This window comes from Petaurus breviceps, unplaced genomic scaffold (genome assembly GCF_028583685.1).
Source record: "Petaurus breviceps papuanus isolate PSGF00001 unplaced genomic scaffold, PetGlider_PUasm1.0 208, whole genome shotgun sequence".
In the NCBI taxonomy this organism is placed as follows: domain Eukaryota; kingdom Metazoa; phylum Chordata; class Mammalia; order Diprotodontia; family Petauridae; genus Petaurus; species Petaurus breviceps.
Window position 1 is genome coordinate 30,052,336 of NW_027185852.1, and position 14,183 is coordinate 30,066,518.

Consider the following 14,183-nt stretch of genomic DNA (forward strand, 5'->3'; position numbering starts at 1 on the left):
GAGAGAGAGAGCAAGGGAGAGAAGGAAACAGGGGAAGAAGGGGGGAGAAAAGGAAGGGGAGCATAGAGGGAGGGAAGGAAGGAGGGAGAGAGGGGAAAGAAGGAAGGAAGGAGGGGGAGGGAGGAAGGAAATCTACACTTACCAAGGTCTTAGGCTGTGCTGGGCTTTAAGCACTTTACAAATTCTGTCTCATTTAATCTCCACAACTACTCTGGGAGCTGGCGCAATTATTATCCTGGTTTACAAGGAAGCTCAGGCAGGCAGGTTAAGTGACTTGCTCCATACTGCCTGAATCTAAGCCCAATCTCTCTAATTCCTTTGGGAATTTAGTGGCAGTGAAAGGGAGTAGGAGACAGAGGTGCTGAAGGGCCTTAGCTTCTACTTTCCTCCTCAGGCATAAGGGAACCAGTGGAGTGTCTTAAGTAGAGGAGGGATGTGGCCCAGCCTTCTCCAGGTGGGGACCGCCTGGGCTCTGGGGCTAATTCCTGCTTGCAGACCTCCCCCTTCCCTTGTGCCTGCAGGTGGGAGCAGGTGGTAGACCTGAAACACTCCCTGCGCCTGGGGGCCCAGCCACAGCCCACAGAGGAAGACACTGAGGCCGTGGAGAGGCTGCTGTGAGTGGTAGGGGAGGAAGGGCTTTTCTTGATCTCTTTTTCTTTCTCTCACTTTTCTTATTTCCTGTCTTTCTCTGCTTGTCACTCTTTTCAAGCTTTCCTGTAGCTCAGGGAGGCCTGGGCTTCTGGGAGGCTCCAGGGTCTGGGGGAATATGGGAATCTCACCCATGTTCCCATCCTTGGCCTGATCTCAGGTGGGGGGGGGGGGCCGGCAGGTATGTGCCACCAACCTGGACCTACGAGTGTGATGAGGACCTGGTCCACTTCTTGTATGATCACGTGGGCAAAGAGGACGAGAACTTGGGCAGTGTGAAGCAGTATGTGGAGAGTATCGATGTGTCTTCCTACACGGTGAGGGTCTTGAACAAACACTCCACACCACATGCTACTCCCCTGGGACGTAAAGGTAGAAAATGATAGCAGCCTACCCTCTGGGAGCTCCTGCCCTGTTTGGCAGCTGCATTCACAGGTAGGCAAGTAGAATTACCACAATGTAGGGTAGGATGAGAGGGTCACAGAGGAGAGCCTGGGGGACTGGGGGCTCAGCAAGACAGAGGTGACCTTGAGGCTGCAGACCTGAGTCAGGCAGTAGAGTAGAGTGGAGGCAGAGGCCTTGGGTTCTGATACTGCTTTGCTGCTTCCCACCTATGTAACCCTGGACAAGGCCTTTCAAGACTTCACTTGGGCCTCGCTTTCCAGGCAGGATTGGACTCAAAGATGTCTGATTGCTCCTCCAAGGGCCCCTGGGGCCTTTTTGACCTTTCTAGAACAGGTTGGGATAGCTGATCTGGGAACTTCTCCTACTTTCATGGTGCCCAACTCTCCTATAAAAGGAAAGAGGTCCATTTTCCAGATTCTGCTTTATGGCTGCCATGCTTAGCCATCAGAAATGATCAGGATCTGTTTTGTCTTGGTGTTCTTTTCACATATGCCATAGTGTGGTGGCCACTGTGGACACTGTCCTGGTTCTGCTGTCTTCTCTGCATCAGTTCAGACATCTTCCCTGACTTTTCTGAATTCTTTGCTTTTTTTTTTTTTGGAAGGAGGAGGGTAGGGCATTTGGGATTAAGTGACTTGCCCAAGGTCACACGGTTAGTTTGTGTGTGTTGGTGTCAAGTGTCTGAGGCCAGATCCAAACCCAGGTTCTCCTGACTCTAGGGCCGGTGCTCTACTCACTGCGCCACCTAGCCGCCTCGACTTTTCTGAATTCTTAATGGGCATCACTTCATATGGAGCAGTGATGGTGGGTGGGTTCATCCCTGCCCCTGCCATAGGCACCGTCTTTGTGTCTGGTTCTGTGCTACTGCCAAAGGGACTGCTTTGAATATCTTCTGGTCCCTGGGGCCTTCCTTTCTGGCAGTCAGTGCCCCAGGCCAAAGGGCTGTTGTCCCCTATTGTGGTGTCATTCCCAAGCTCTTTCCAGTATACAGGCCCAGTTCTTCTGACTCTCAGTCCAGGGCAGAGCTGGGAGTAGGGGTGGGGGAGCTGCAAACAGGCTGCCTGTTAGGGGAAGTTTCCCCATACTAAGAGCTCTTCTAGAATGGACAGGGCTGTCTGAGAGGTAGTGAGCTCCCTATCCCTGGAGGGCTTCAAACATGACTTCTATTTGGAGATGTTCTGGAGGGATTCCTGTCCAGAGCCTGGTTGGATGAGATGCCTCAGAGGGCCCCTCCAGCTCTGGGGGGCTCTGACCCTTTCTACGCCTCCTTGTGGCTTTGCCAGTTCTCTGCTCAGATACATACACACCTAGCTAGTGAAAAGCCCAGCTGGGATTCGAACCCATAGCTTCTCACTCTGAGACCAGAGTCATGGTACGTGATTCCCCATCCCTGGAGCTTTAGAATTAGGAGGGATCTCAGGGGTCACCAAGACCACCCCCCCCTCCTTTACAGGTCCTAGGTGGAGAAGGGTCTTGGCCAAGGTCACACTCACCCAGGAAAGAACCAGGATTGAAACCTAGGGTCTCTAACTCCAGACCAGGTGCTCTCAGTAGTGCCCTTGCACTGGACTGGGCTGGGAAGGGAAGTCTGCAGCCTGGCTGCCCTCACCCATCCCTTCTCCTCAGGAGGAATTCAACGTCTCCTGCCTGACAGACAGCAACGCAGACACCTACTGGGAGAGTGATGGGTCCCAGTGCCAGCACTGGGTTCGCCTCACCATGAAGAAGGGCACCATTATCAAGTGAGTGCAGGCCCTTCTACCCCGGGGCCCAAGGGCCACCCCATCTTCCCCAGGGAGGAGGTCGCCTGTGGCCCTTCCTCCTGGATGAGGACACCCGGCCGGTTCTGGGAGGGCTCTTTGGGAAGCCCCTTTTAGTCCTCCTGGTCTCCTGCCAGGAAGCTGCTGCTCACGGTGGACACGACAGATGATAATTTCATGCCCAAGAGAGTGGTTGTGTATGGGGGCGAAGGGGACAGCCTGAAGAAGCTGAGCGATGTGAGCATCGATGAGTAAGTGGCGTAGGGCACAGTGGGGGGTCGGCGGGTGTAGCACTTCCCCGAGCGTGGAGTGGCGCATCTTCCTCTCCTCCCCTTCTGTGTCCCAGGACCCTGATTGGGGACGTCTGTGTCCTGGAGGACATGACCATCCACCTTCCCATTGTTGAGGTCCGCATCGTGGAGTGCCGAGGTGACGAGTCAGGGGGAGGGAGGTGGGCCCTGGGCTCCGGGGGGACATCCTGGTTCCGGGCGCTCTGGAAGCCCCATTCCCACCCCTGGCTGCTCCTAGCTTGTCTTCTTGCCCATCCTCTTCTCGATAAATGTAGGGGTTGGACCAGGGGACCTCTGAAATCAGTCCATGCAAGCTGCCGGACCTTCCTGGCTTATCTGGGAAAGCCTGGGGAGGGGAGGTCAGTGAGGCCTCCATAGGGCAGGAGAAGGGCCCTAAGCTCTTCCAAGGGCAGAGGACTGATGAGGGTAGGCTAGGCTGGCTGGGCCATGGGACAGAATGGGGGGGGAGGAGGAGGGGGAGGCAGAAACTTCCCTAGGGGGCCAGAGGGGGATGATGGTGGAGCCTGGAGCCGGCTCAGGGAGGGCCTAGGTGTACCTGGAAGGGGGAGGGGGAGAGGTGGGGAACCTGGAGTCAATGTCCAGCTGAGAGGTTTTCCCTGTGGCCAGGTCAGAGGGGATGTGGGCCTGTCCCAAGGCAGAGCCTCTGGCAAGGAGAGCAGGAGATTGCTGGCTTGTATTTGAGAAGAGTCAGCATTTGGTTTTCGACACTGGCTGAGAGTCAGGGAAACCCCTTCAAGCCTCCAAGTTGGAGATGCCTCAAAGGCCACCTCCAGCCAGGCCCCCCCATGAGCACAGATGTCTCTCCCCACATCCTGGTCCCTGATCCGTATGCCTTAAAGAGGTGGGCCTGGGAGACAGAGGGACAGAGAAGACTGGGCCAGTGGGAGATAGGAGGGCATCTGGCCTCAGCTGTCCTGTAGGTAGCCTGTCTGTACCTACTGCGATAGCAGCTGGAGATGCAGATAAAAGCAAAAACCACCCCTGCCCTCAGGGAGCTTGTGCTCTAGTGGGGTCACAACATGTGAATGGCTGTACCCACGGAGCAGAGGGAAGGTGATCTCAGAGGGGATGGCCCTGGCAGCCAGGGGACTGGGCAAGGACTCTTGCAGAAGGCGGGTTTGAGCTGAGGCTTGAAGGAAGCCAGGGATGTGAAGGGGCCGCCCAGGGGGACAGCCAGTGACCAAATGTCTCATATGAGATGTAGCATGGCATCTGTTGCATCTTGGGCTTGTGGGGAGCCCCAGGGTGTGAGGAGGCTGAAGGGCTTTAAAAGCCAAACAGATTTTACATTTTATCCTGCAGGTGATAGGGAGTTTATTGAGGGTGGGTGTGACATGGTCAGTCTAGTGACTGGTGGACAGCCTGGAGTAGGGGGAGGCTTGAGGCAGGCGGACCCCCAGCCGCTGCTGAAATAGCCGAGGGGTGAGGTGACGAGGGCCTGCACCAGGGGGGTGGTATTAGTGTCAGAGGAGAGAAGGGGCTGTATTGGAGATGTTAGGAAGGTACAAAGTCTTGGGAACAAGGCAGGGCCAGTTGGTCAGTTAGCATTTCCTCAATGCCTGCTTTGTGGCAAACACTGCTATGGCTGGAATGAGAGGGAGGAGGAGTTCGAGATGGCTGGGAGGATGTGAGGAAGGAGGGCCGGGCTGGGGGGAGATCAGTCTGATTCCGGCCACGCTGAGTTGGAGATGTCTGCTGGACTTCCAGCTGCTGATGTCTGAGATGGGGGCCTGGAGGTCAGTGAGGATGGGGATTAGGGTTTGCAGGCCTGTATATGGGTCATGTATCTTCTGCCTTCTCAATGGGCTGAAGAGAATGTGAAACTGAAAATATAAATAAAATTTAAAAAAGAGGAGAGAGCCATCAGCCTTGAGATGATAATTATGCCCATGGTAGCCGATGGATCCCTGAGGGAGGAGAGGGTCGGAGGCTTGGTCACTGATGGCTCCTGTCTGGGTTTCCACAGAAGGGGCTGCACTGAAGAGGGGGGGCTAAGGAATCTTTGGGGGTCAGACTCACACGATCCCTCCCTGGCAGATGATGGGATCGACGTCCGACTTCGTGGAGTCAAGATCAAATCCTCCAGACAGCGCGACCTGGGGCTGAGCGCCGATATGTTTCAGCCTGCCAGCCTGGTACGCTACCCACGCCTGGAGGGCACGGCGCCCGAAATCCTGTACCGCCGAGCCGTTCTGCTGCAGAGGTGCTGAGGCTTGGGCCCCCGGATAACCCCCGAGCTGGCTCCCACTGGTCCAGCAGCATCACTCCCCCACACCTCATCTCGGTGCCAGCATCCTTCAGAGCCTGGGTGGCTCCCGGGGATTCCCCTTCCCTCCCCTCTGGCTAGGCTGGGTTCCTCCTGCAGCCCACATCTCTGCCACCCCCTCCCCAGGTTTATCAAGGTCCTTGACAGTGTCTTACACCATCTCGTGCCCGCCTGGGACTACAGCCTGGGCACCTTCAGTTATATCAAGGTGAGTGCCCAGCCTGGAGGGGAGGCAGAGTCTGGGGTTTGGGGGGCCCCCTCAGCGCAGGCCCCAGAGGCTGGATCCAAACAGACATGCCCTCTGTGGCATATGCTGGGATACTTCCCGTGACGGGGAGCTTACTACCTCTCTTCCTCCTTACCCCCAAGGACTTTTACAAATATTCTCTCTTGATCCTCACAACAACCCTGGGAGTTGGGTACTGTTGTTATCCCCACTTTACAGATGGGGAAACTGAGATAAAAAGGTGAGGCACCTTGCCCAGGGCTGCACAGCTAGTATGTGTCTGAGGCTAGATTTCCAGGTCAGGGACAGAGATGAGCAGTGAGCTCACACAGTGAGTGGGTGGCAAAGCAGGGACTGAGGACTGCAGAATTTACAAAGGAGGGGACTGAGGCACGGAGAGAAGGCAGTTGTCCAGTGAGCCCTGGGGGAGCCTGGGCTCCAGCTCGGGTCTGTGCCTCTGGTCCAGGCCTCTGGCCCCCACTGCCCTGCCTGCTCGGGAGCTGGGGGGCAGGGCCGGGGGGCCTCCTGCAGCACGTCCCCCATCCTCCCCAGCAAGTGAAGCAGTTTCTGCTGCTGTCTCGCCGGCGCCCGGCCCTGGTGTCTCAGTGTCTGCGGGACTCGGAGAGCAGCAAGCCCAGCAGCATGCCCCGCCTGTACATCAACCGCCGGCTGGCCATGGAGCACCGTGACTGCCCTGCGCGAGACCCCAGCTGCAAGAATGCTGTCTTCACCCAGGTGTGGGGGGGGCTGGCGCAGGGGAGGGGGGCTGGCACGGGGAGGGGGAGGGCTGGCTGGACAGCCGTGGGCCTCACGCTCTCCTTCCTTCCCAACCCCAGGTGTATGAGGGCCTCAAACCGTCTGACAGATATGAGAAGCCACTGGACTACAGGTATGTCCTGGCATGGATGCTCCAGCCCTCCTCACCCCTACTCTATAATCTTCTGTGGCTCTCTGGTGCCCACCAGACAATGTGCAGCCAATCCTTCTGGCCTGGCATTCAAGGCCCTCTTTTGCCTCCGGAGGCCTTTGCTCACACTGCTTGTTTGCCCATCCATCCAGTAAATCCAATCCAGTAAACAAGCATTTATTATATGCTGACCACTGTGCTGAGCCTGGAGGAGCCAGAGTTTAGGGCCGGCCCTGGGCCCTCCTGGCCTCAGGGAGCTCTATTTTGAGGAGGGGCGTGCAGTGACACAGGTATGGGCAGAGGGATGTATGCATTGCCATCACCCTGGGATTCTTGGTCATGATCAGGAGCATAGCAGGGCCCTGTCACCGTGAGGCACTGACCGGCGCCTCTGAGGCCAAGGCCAACCCAGGCCTGCAGGCATAGGGATCTATCTGTAGTGTCTCCGGTTGGGGAATGTCCAGTCTGGGCTTGGATACCTCCGAGGATGGGGAGCTCCCTCCCTCCCTCCCATAGCAGCCCATGCCTCTCTCTTGGGGACCGCTCTTGGGGGAGTTGACTTTTTTCCCCATTGCTATCGTCTGTCCACACAGAACAAGGCTGATACCTTCTCCATGACTCAGCCCTTCATGTAGTTGGAAGCAGCTTCCCATGCCTCCCAAACTTTCTTGTGTCCAGGCTAAACAGCCACATCTTTGGGCCATCCTCACGGTTCTTACTGACCTAGTTATCCCTGCCTGGCCCCGTCTTTGCCCTAGAAGGGGAGCTTTCCATCCCCCACTCCTCCAGAGCAGAGACCCCTTGGTCATTTGACTTTGACCTTGACACTGTACCCAGTGGTTGGAGTCTCACTTCCCTGATCCAGCCCCTCTTCTAACAGAGAAGTGAGCCGAGGCACAGAGGCCTCACCCAAACCCACAGGCAATGTGGGAGTTTCCTTGGTGCTGCCCCAGGCTACAGTGAAGGCAGGGTCCTGTGGGGCATTTCCTGGGCCTGGTCTGCTCTTCTGCCCCCACCCTTACCTGGTCAGTTCAAGCCTAGCAAAGCCAGTTCCTTCAGAAAGGCCCCCCCCCACCCCAGACAGCCTGTCGTTTGTGGCCATGCCAGCTCTCATCTACTCCTCATGAGTCCCAGGGGGCAGGATCACATCTGTCTCAGCATACAGTTGGTGCTTAATACATGTGCATGGAATGGAATGGCTGGTGCCCTGCATTTCCTTCCCTGCCCTAGGGCAGTGTGTGCCAGGGGCCAAGGGCAGACAGCTGGCTCTGGGTGGGCCCTGATAGAACTAGGCTGGACCAACCAGCTGTGTGATCGGGACCCCCGCTCTCCTGGCAGGTGGCCCCTTCGCTATGACCAATGGTGGGAGTGCAAATTCATTGCTGAAGGCATCATTGACCAAGGTGAGGACGGTAGGGAGAGCTGGGCACTGGCAGGGCAGGGCAGAGGGGGCTCCTGCAGCATCTGTCGAGCAGGGAGCCCCTCTACAACACACCCAGCTCGTAGTTGGGGCCCTCTGAGCAGGGATGGGGAGCTCGCTACCTACCTTTGAGACAGTGGAGAGGTTTTCCTTCAGCTGAGCTTGAGTTTCACCCTTTCTGACCCATCCCCCATACCCCACCCCAAACGTGCTCACATTGTGCCTGGCCTTGTCTTCTGAGGCCAAACAGACCTAAACTAAGCCCATTTCCTTGGGACAGTCCTCAGGAACCTTAAAGGCTAATCTATCCCAGGACAGACTCAGTTGTTTGGGTTAGGGCAGGTTCCAGGACTGTATAAATGTATTATTTTGGTGTTTTTTTTTGGGGGGGTCTGTGGTTCCAGGGGGTGGTTTCCGGGACAGCTTGGCTGACATGTCTGAGGAGCTGTGCCCCAGTTCGGCTGACACTCCTGTTCCCTTGCCTTTCTTTGTCCGCACCGCGAACCAGGTGGGTAGGATCAGGGCACAGGGAACATGAGAGAAAGCCCAGGGACAAAGAGTGGAGCAGGGTGGCCTAGGTGGGAAGGTGGAAGGCCCACCCACCTGCCAGATGCCAGGAGACTGGCGTCAGCCTGTAGTGGGAGGTTGCATCCAGGCTGGAAGAAGCTAGCTCAGGGGCGCCTGGGCAGATGAGGACGGACGTGTCTTTGGGACCTGGTGTTGCTGACCACACATACGCAGTTTGTCCTGGTTTTATAGGACTGACAACAGCCCTGCTGGGGGGATGTGAATGTTAGCATCCCTGTTTTACAGCAGAGAGGCCAAGGGCCAGGGAGGGGAAGTACCACGAGTGGTGGAGTTTGGCCTCTGTCAAGTACCTACTGTGTGCCCAGCAGAGGTGGCTAGTGGTAAAGGGATGAGACAGTGGAGATTATGGGTTTGGACACTGGGGTCAAAAGTCTCTTAATTCTGGGGAGCTCTGAAAGCAGAGGTTTTGGGATAGGCTGCAAGGGATGGGGAGCCAGGTGCCAGGGGCAGCGCTCTCTCACCCCCACGGGTCCTGCAGCCTGACAGCCCCCATCTCCCCTGACAGGGCAATGGGACTGGCGAGGCCCGGGACATGTATGTCCCCAACCCTTCCTGCCGAGAGTTTGCCAAATATGAGTGGATCGGGCAGCTGATGGGTGCCGCCCTGAGGGGCAAGGAGTTCTTGGTGAGTGGGTGGCACTGAGGGACAGGTGCTCTGACCAGGGCAACCCATGGGAGGGAAGGAAGACTGGGCTCCAGCTGAACCACAGGGGGTGGGTTGGGGGACCCTGGCTAGTCACCTCAAAGGGGCAGTGTGGTACAGTGGGAAGTGTACTGCCTTTGGTGTCAGGGGCCTTGGATTCACATCCTGTCTTTGACCCTTACTATCTGTGAGCCTGGGTCACACTGAGACCCCTGTGCAGTAGGGACTAGAACCTACCCCATCCCTGACATCCACACTGCGTGGCCCTTGTCCTGGCAGGTGCTGGCACTGCCCGGCTTCGTGTGGAAGCAGCTCTCGGGCGAGGAGGTGTGTTGGAACAAAGACTTCTGCGCTGTGGACTCCGTGCTGGTGAGTGGCATCAGGGGGCCACATCTCCTGATGGTGGGAGCTGAGCAGAGGGGCCACGTGGTGGGCCTTGCTGTCTCACAGCTGCCCCTCCCTCCTCCTGGGCCAGGTGAAGCTCCTGGAAGTGATGGAGATGATGGACAAGGACACCTTTGACTTCCAGTTTGGGCAGGAGCTGACATACACCACGGTGCTCAGTGACCAGCGTGTGGTGGAGCTCTTGCCCGGAGGGGCGTCCACGGCTGTGCTCTATGAGGACCGCAGGCGCTTTATCGAGCTGGTGCAGAAAGCCCGGCTAGAGGAGAGCAAGGAGCAGGTGGGGAGCTGGGAAGGGGGGTGGGAATGGGGCAGGTGGTGATCTCTCTTCCCCCTGTCAGTGCGGGAACAGGGGGCAGTGACTTACCCAGGGCCACCCAGCCTCCCACCTGGGTCTTTTCCTTGAGCGGAAGCCAGGGACCCCAGGGCTGAGCTGGCTTCTCTGCTTCCCCCTCCCATCCAGGTGGCTGCCATGCAGGCGGGGCTGCTGAAGGTGGTGCCTCAAGCAGTGTTAGATCTGTTGACCTGGCAGGAGCTAGAGAAGAAGGTGTGTGGGGACCCCGAGGTCACAGTGGATGCCCTTCGTAAGCTGAGTGAGTTGTGGCCTCAGACATCACTGGGCTGGCATGGGGAGGGGGCTCTGGGCTGGGGTCTCAGCTGCTTCCCTCATTGCTGGGTCAGGGGTGATCTCTGGGGAGGCCTTTTGCTGAGAATCCTCCACTCCCAGGGCTCCAGCTCAGACTCCTTCCCTTTGTTTCCCCTGTCTGTCTCTGCCATAGCCCGGTTTGAGGACTTTGAGCCATCAGATACGCGTGTGCAATATTTCTGGGAGGCCCTCACCAACTTCACTAATGGTGAGTAGATGTGGGCCAGCCTGGCCTTTACTGCCCACCCTCATGATTACCTCTCGTGCCCAAATGGAGGGGCTGCCTGGAACACAGGAGGGCTTCAAGTGATGTCTGATCTGGCCTCCTTCCTCAGAGGATCGGAGCCGCTTTCTTCGCTTTGTTACTGGCCGGAGTCGCCTGCCCGCGCGCATCTACATCTATCCGGATAAGCTTGGGTAAGTGGGGTGCTCAGGGTCGGAGGAGGAGGAAACTGGAACGTCCTATAGTCCTGCCCAAGACTAGGCGGCCTTGATGAGATGGAGGCCTGGCTCTGCCTGGAAGACCCCTCCCTGGACTCTCATTGCCTCTTCCATATTAGATGGCTTCCAGGGTCCTCTCCAGCTCTCAACCTTGCTGCTCACTGGGTGCCCATGCTCACGGGGCTCCAGGGTGATACTAGGTGTGGGTCCCCAGAGGCAGTACCCACAGGGGGCAGCACCCACAGACGGGAGACTGGGAAGGGCCCCCCTTTCACTGACCGCCTCCCTTGAATGGGAACCCTGCCCTGGGCTGTGGCAGCTCCAGAGGGCCGGCTCCTGACCTCTTGGCTTCCTGCCCCCCAGCTCGGAAACGACTGATGCTCTGCCTGAATCTTCCACCTGCTCCAGCACCCTCTTCCTGCCCCATTACATCAGGTGAGTGGTTGCCTCCTACTTGGCCTAGAGAGCCTCCTCCAGGGCTTTGAGGGACTGACTTGGGGAGGACGGATTAGCCTCTTTCTGCAGCAATGGGAGGGAAGGGGCAGAGATGGACATTCAGGCCAGACAGCAGGAAAAATTACTTTGTAATCTTGTACCTTGGTGGATAATGAGCCCCCCGTCATTGGAGGTTCCCAAGAAGGAGGCTTGCTGACCAGAGTTGTTGTGGAGGGGATTCTTAGAAGGGAGCTGGTCTGGGCTGGGCCAGATGGGCCCCAAGGTCCCCTGAGACCCTCATGAGTCTGTCCCTCCCACCATATCTGTCTCTGGGCTTATTGATGGTGTTCAAGACTGGGAAGCAAGATATTTGGGTCCCTCCCCCCCGCAGAAACCTAGCCTCATTTTCATCATACACTAATACTGTCCGTTCTCTCTTTCCCTTCCCCTCCCCACACAGTGCCAAGGTGTGTGAGGAAAAGTTGAGGTATGCAGCCTACAACTGTGTGGCAATTGACACGGACATGAGCCCCTGGGAGGAGTGAGCTTCCAGCCTGGCAGGGCCCACAGGCAGGTTGGCACTGGGCTCCAGACAGCAGCAAGTGTGCCTTCTCTACTGTGCCTCTGCTGGGGGGCTGATGCCCTCCACATCCTTCTGAGGTTGGAAGGCAGCTCCTACCCCAATAAACCACTTCACCCCTCTCTGCCTGGTTTCAAGTGCCTTTGAGTGCCTAGAAATCTTCAGCCTAAGGTTGGTGCCTTCCTGAGGCAGCTTGGTATGGAATGGGCAGGGTCATAGGCTGGGTTCTGGTGCTACCTGGCTTCAAGTTCTATCCCTGCCACTTGGTACCCCTGGGACCTGAGAGATTCTGTTTTCTCCTCTGACACACAGTTCTGACCATCCTTGCCCTCCCTCCCAAAGCATATTCTTAGGAAATTACTCGAGGAGAAAGAGCCATTACTTCTTTCTAGGTATCAGTTCCTTCTTGGGTTTTTCTTGGTATAGAGGTGGGGGCTGGAAAGAGGCCTGAAATCCTGCTTTGGGGCTTGCAAGCTCTCCCCACCAGACATAACCCTCACAGGAACCCTGTGAGAGGGGTACCCTGGGCAGCTGCCAGAGAAGCCTTGAGTTTCTCTTTAAGGCAGGGGATCCTGATCTTTCTTGTGTCATATACCCCTTTGATAGGCCAGAGGGCGAAGTCTGTGGACCCCTCCTCAGAGGAATGTTTTTAAATGCTATATATACAATACAGATAATTACAAAGGAAACCAATTATAGTAAAAGACAACTAGAAGAAATTTAAACCAAAACAAAAAAAAAATCAAGCTCACTTACCCCCAAGCTAAGAACTCTGCCTTAAGGGATTGTCCACTTAAGGGGCTTTTGGATTCTTTCCTGAGGGCACACTTGGGGTGAGGGCTGAGTCCATCCTCACACCGAGGTCACCCTCTCTTTTGTCCTCTCTTTTTGGTGGAGAAGAGAGGGCCTTGGCCATGCCCTCAGAGGATGTGGGGTGGGTAGACTGACCCTCCTCTGGCTAATCTCCAGATGTTCCCTGTCCTTCCTAAAATTCAGCCTCCTGAACCGAGCAGACTCAATATGTATAGTCTGACTAGGGGTGGGTAAGAAAGGGATTTCCTTCTTATGGTTTCTTCTCATGGGCTTCCTTGGTCACCCCATCATGCTGCTAGTGAACTTGTGGTCAGTCCACTAAAACCCCCCCAGATCTCTTCCCTGTAAACTACTCACTATGTGCCCCTTATCCTGTGCTTGTGATGCTGAATGTTTGTACCCAAGTGTAAATCTCTACATTTATCCCTGCTGGGCTTTGTCTCTTAAGACTCTCATATAACAGTTACTTGTGTACTCTTGCATTAAGTTAGAAGCTGCTGAGGGCAGGAGCTTAATGTTTAATACTTGATGGTGGTCTTTATAGACTGGGACTCCTTGTCCCAATTCCAACCTTTGCTGATTGATCATGCTCCCCTAGCTAGGGGTACCCCTGGAGATATTGGGCTATCTTGTTAATGCTATTGGCCTGAGCCCCCATTCTGGTGGTTCTTCCAATATTAATCATCAGTTTTCCCTTCAATGTCTTCTAATCATTGTCAATTAATACTTCCTAAGTGTCACTGGTACCACTAATTAGCACCTCAATATCAGTTTGGCAATTATCATCAAGTAGTTTTTACCAAAAAATTTCACCCAGAATTAGCTAGAAGTACAAAAACTTCCCCCCAACTAGGGGACACACTCCTCCATGTACTGCCTCAGTCCTTAGGGAATGAAAGCTGGAAAATGCATGGGATTTGCAGTCACAGGATATGGGCTCAAATCTAGGCTCGACCATTTACTACTGGGTCACCTCACTAGGCCTCAGTTTCCTCATCTGCAAAATGAAAGGTTTGGACTAGACTTTCAGGGTCCCCTTTCAGCTCTAAATATATGATCTCTATGACCTGCCTTTGAGGAGATTTGGGGAGATGGCTGAAGGGACAGATCTTGTGTGTTAACCTTTTTCCATCCACTTTTACTATGTTCAGTAAACTGGGGCCACACTATGTTGACTATCTGAGTTCCATGGCTACGGGGGTGGGGTGGGGGTGGTAACATAGAGACAAGATTCCAGATGTAGGGTAGGGACTCCAGAGCCATATATTCAATATTCATGATATTTTGAGCAGTTTTCCATATCATCCACTGGATAAATTCTGAACCTTGTTACCATGCTTGAGGCTATGGGCCGTGGAGTTGGGAATAAGCTAGCCAGTTATAAGCCAAGCATCCTCTTGTGACCAGAGATTTGTTCAGTGCTGACTCTTTGTGACCCTATTTCGGGTTTTCTTGGTGAAGATATTGGAGTAGTTTGTCATTTCCTTCTCCAGCTCATTTTACAGATGAGGAAACTGAAGCAAGGGTTAAGTGACTTCTCTAGGGTCACACAGCTAGTAAGTAGCTGAGTTGGATTTGAACTTGGGGCTTCCTGACTCTATCCATTGGGCCAGCCAGTGGCTGGCTGCTCAGCCAGAGGAGTACTGTAACACTTTGGTATACTGTCCCACTCATATAACAGAAAAGGTATGT

At 55.4% G+C, this 14,183-nt stretch overlaps 1 protein-coding gene across 1 annotated transcript in view; it reads left to right on the top strand.

The window, feature by feature from the left end:
• The window catches only part of LOC138165407 (E3 ubiquitin-protein ligase HECTD3-like), a 13,042-nt gene extending 1,240 nt beyond the window's left edge, over window positions 1-11,802 (top strand). The window contains exons 2-20 of the mRNA XM_069093734.1: window positions 432-614; window positions 830-965; window positions 2,680-2,795; window positions 2,951-3,064; window positions 3,160-3,242; window positions 5,162-5,327; window positions 5,517-5,598; window positions 6,169-6,351; window positions 6,453-6,505; window positions 7,862-7,926; window positions 8,348-8,451; window positions 9,037-9,156; window positions 9,454-9,543; window positions 9,650-9,856; window positions 10,040-10,169; window positions 10,356-10,430; window positions 10,558-10,639; window positions 11,027-11,098; window positions 11,559-11,802. Coding sequence (XP_068949835.1) covers window positions 432-614; window positions 830-965; window positions 2,680-2,795; window positions 2,951-3,064; window positions 3,160-3,242; window positions 5,162-5,327; window positions 5,517-5,598; window positions 6,169-6,351; window positions 6,453-6,505; window positions 7,862-7,926; window positions 8,348-8,451; window positions 9,037-9,156; window positions 9,454-9,543; window positions 9,650-9,856; window positions 10,040-10,169; window positions 10,356-10,430; window positions 10,558-10,639; window positions 11,027-11,098; window positions 11,559-11,643 — 2,146 coding nt within the window. The 3' untranslated portion in view covers window positions 11,644-11,802. The remainder of the gene's footprint in view (window positions 1-431; window positions 615-829; window positions 966-2,679; window positions 2,796-2,950; window positions 3,065-3,159; window positions 3,243-5,161; window positions 5,328-5,516; window positions 5,599-6,168; window positions 6,352-6,452; window positions 6,506-7,861; window positions 7,927-8,347; window positions 8,452-9,036; window positions 9,157-9,453; window positions 9,544-9,649; window positions 9,857-10,039; window positions 10,170-10,355; window positions 10,431-10,557; window positions 10,640-11,026; window positions 11,099-11,558) is intronic.
• The last annotated feature ends 2,381 nt before the right edge of the window (window positions 11,803-14,183 follow it).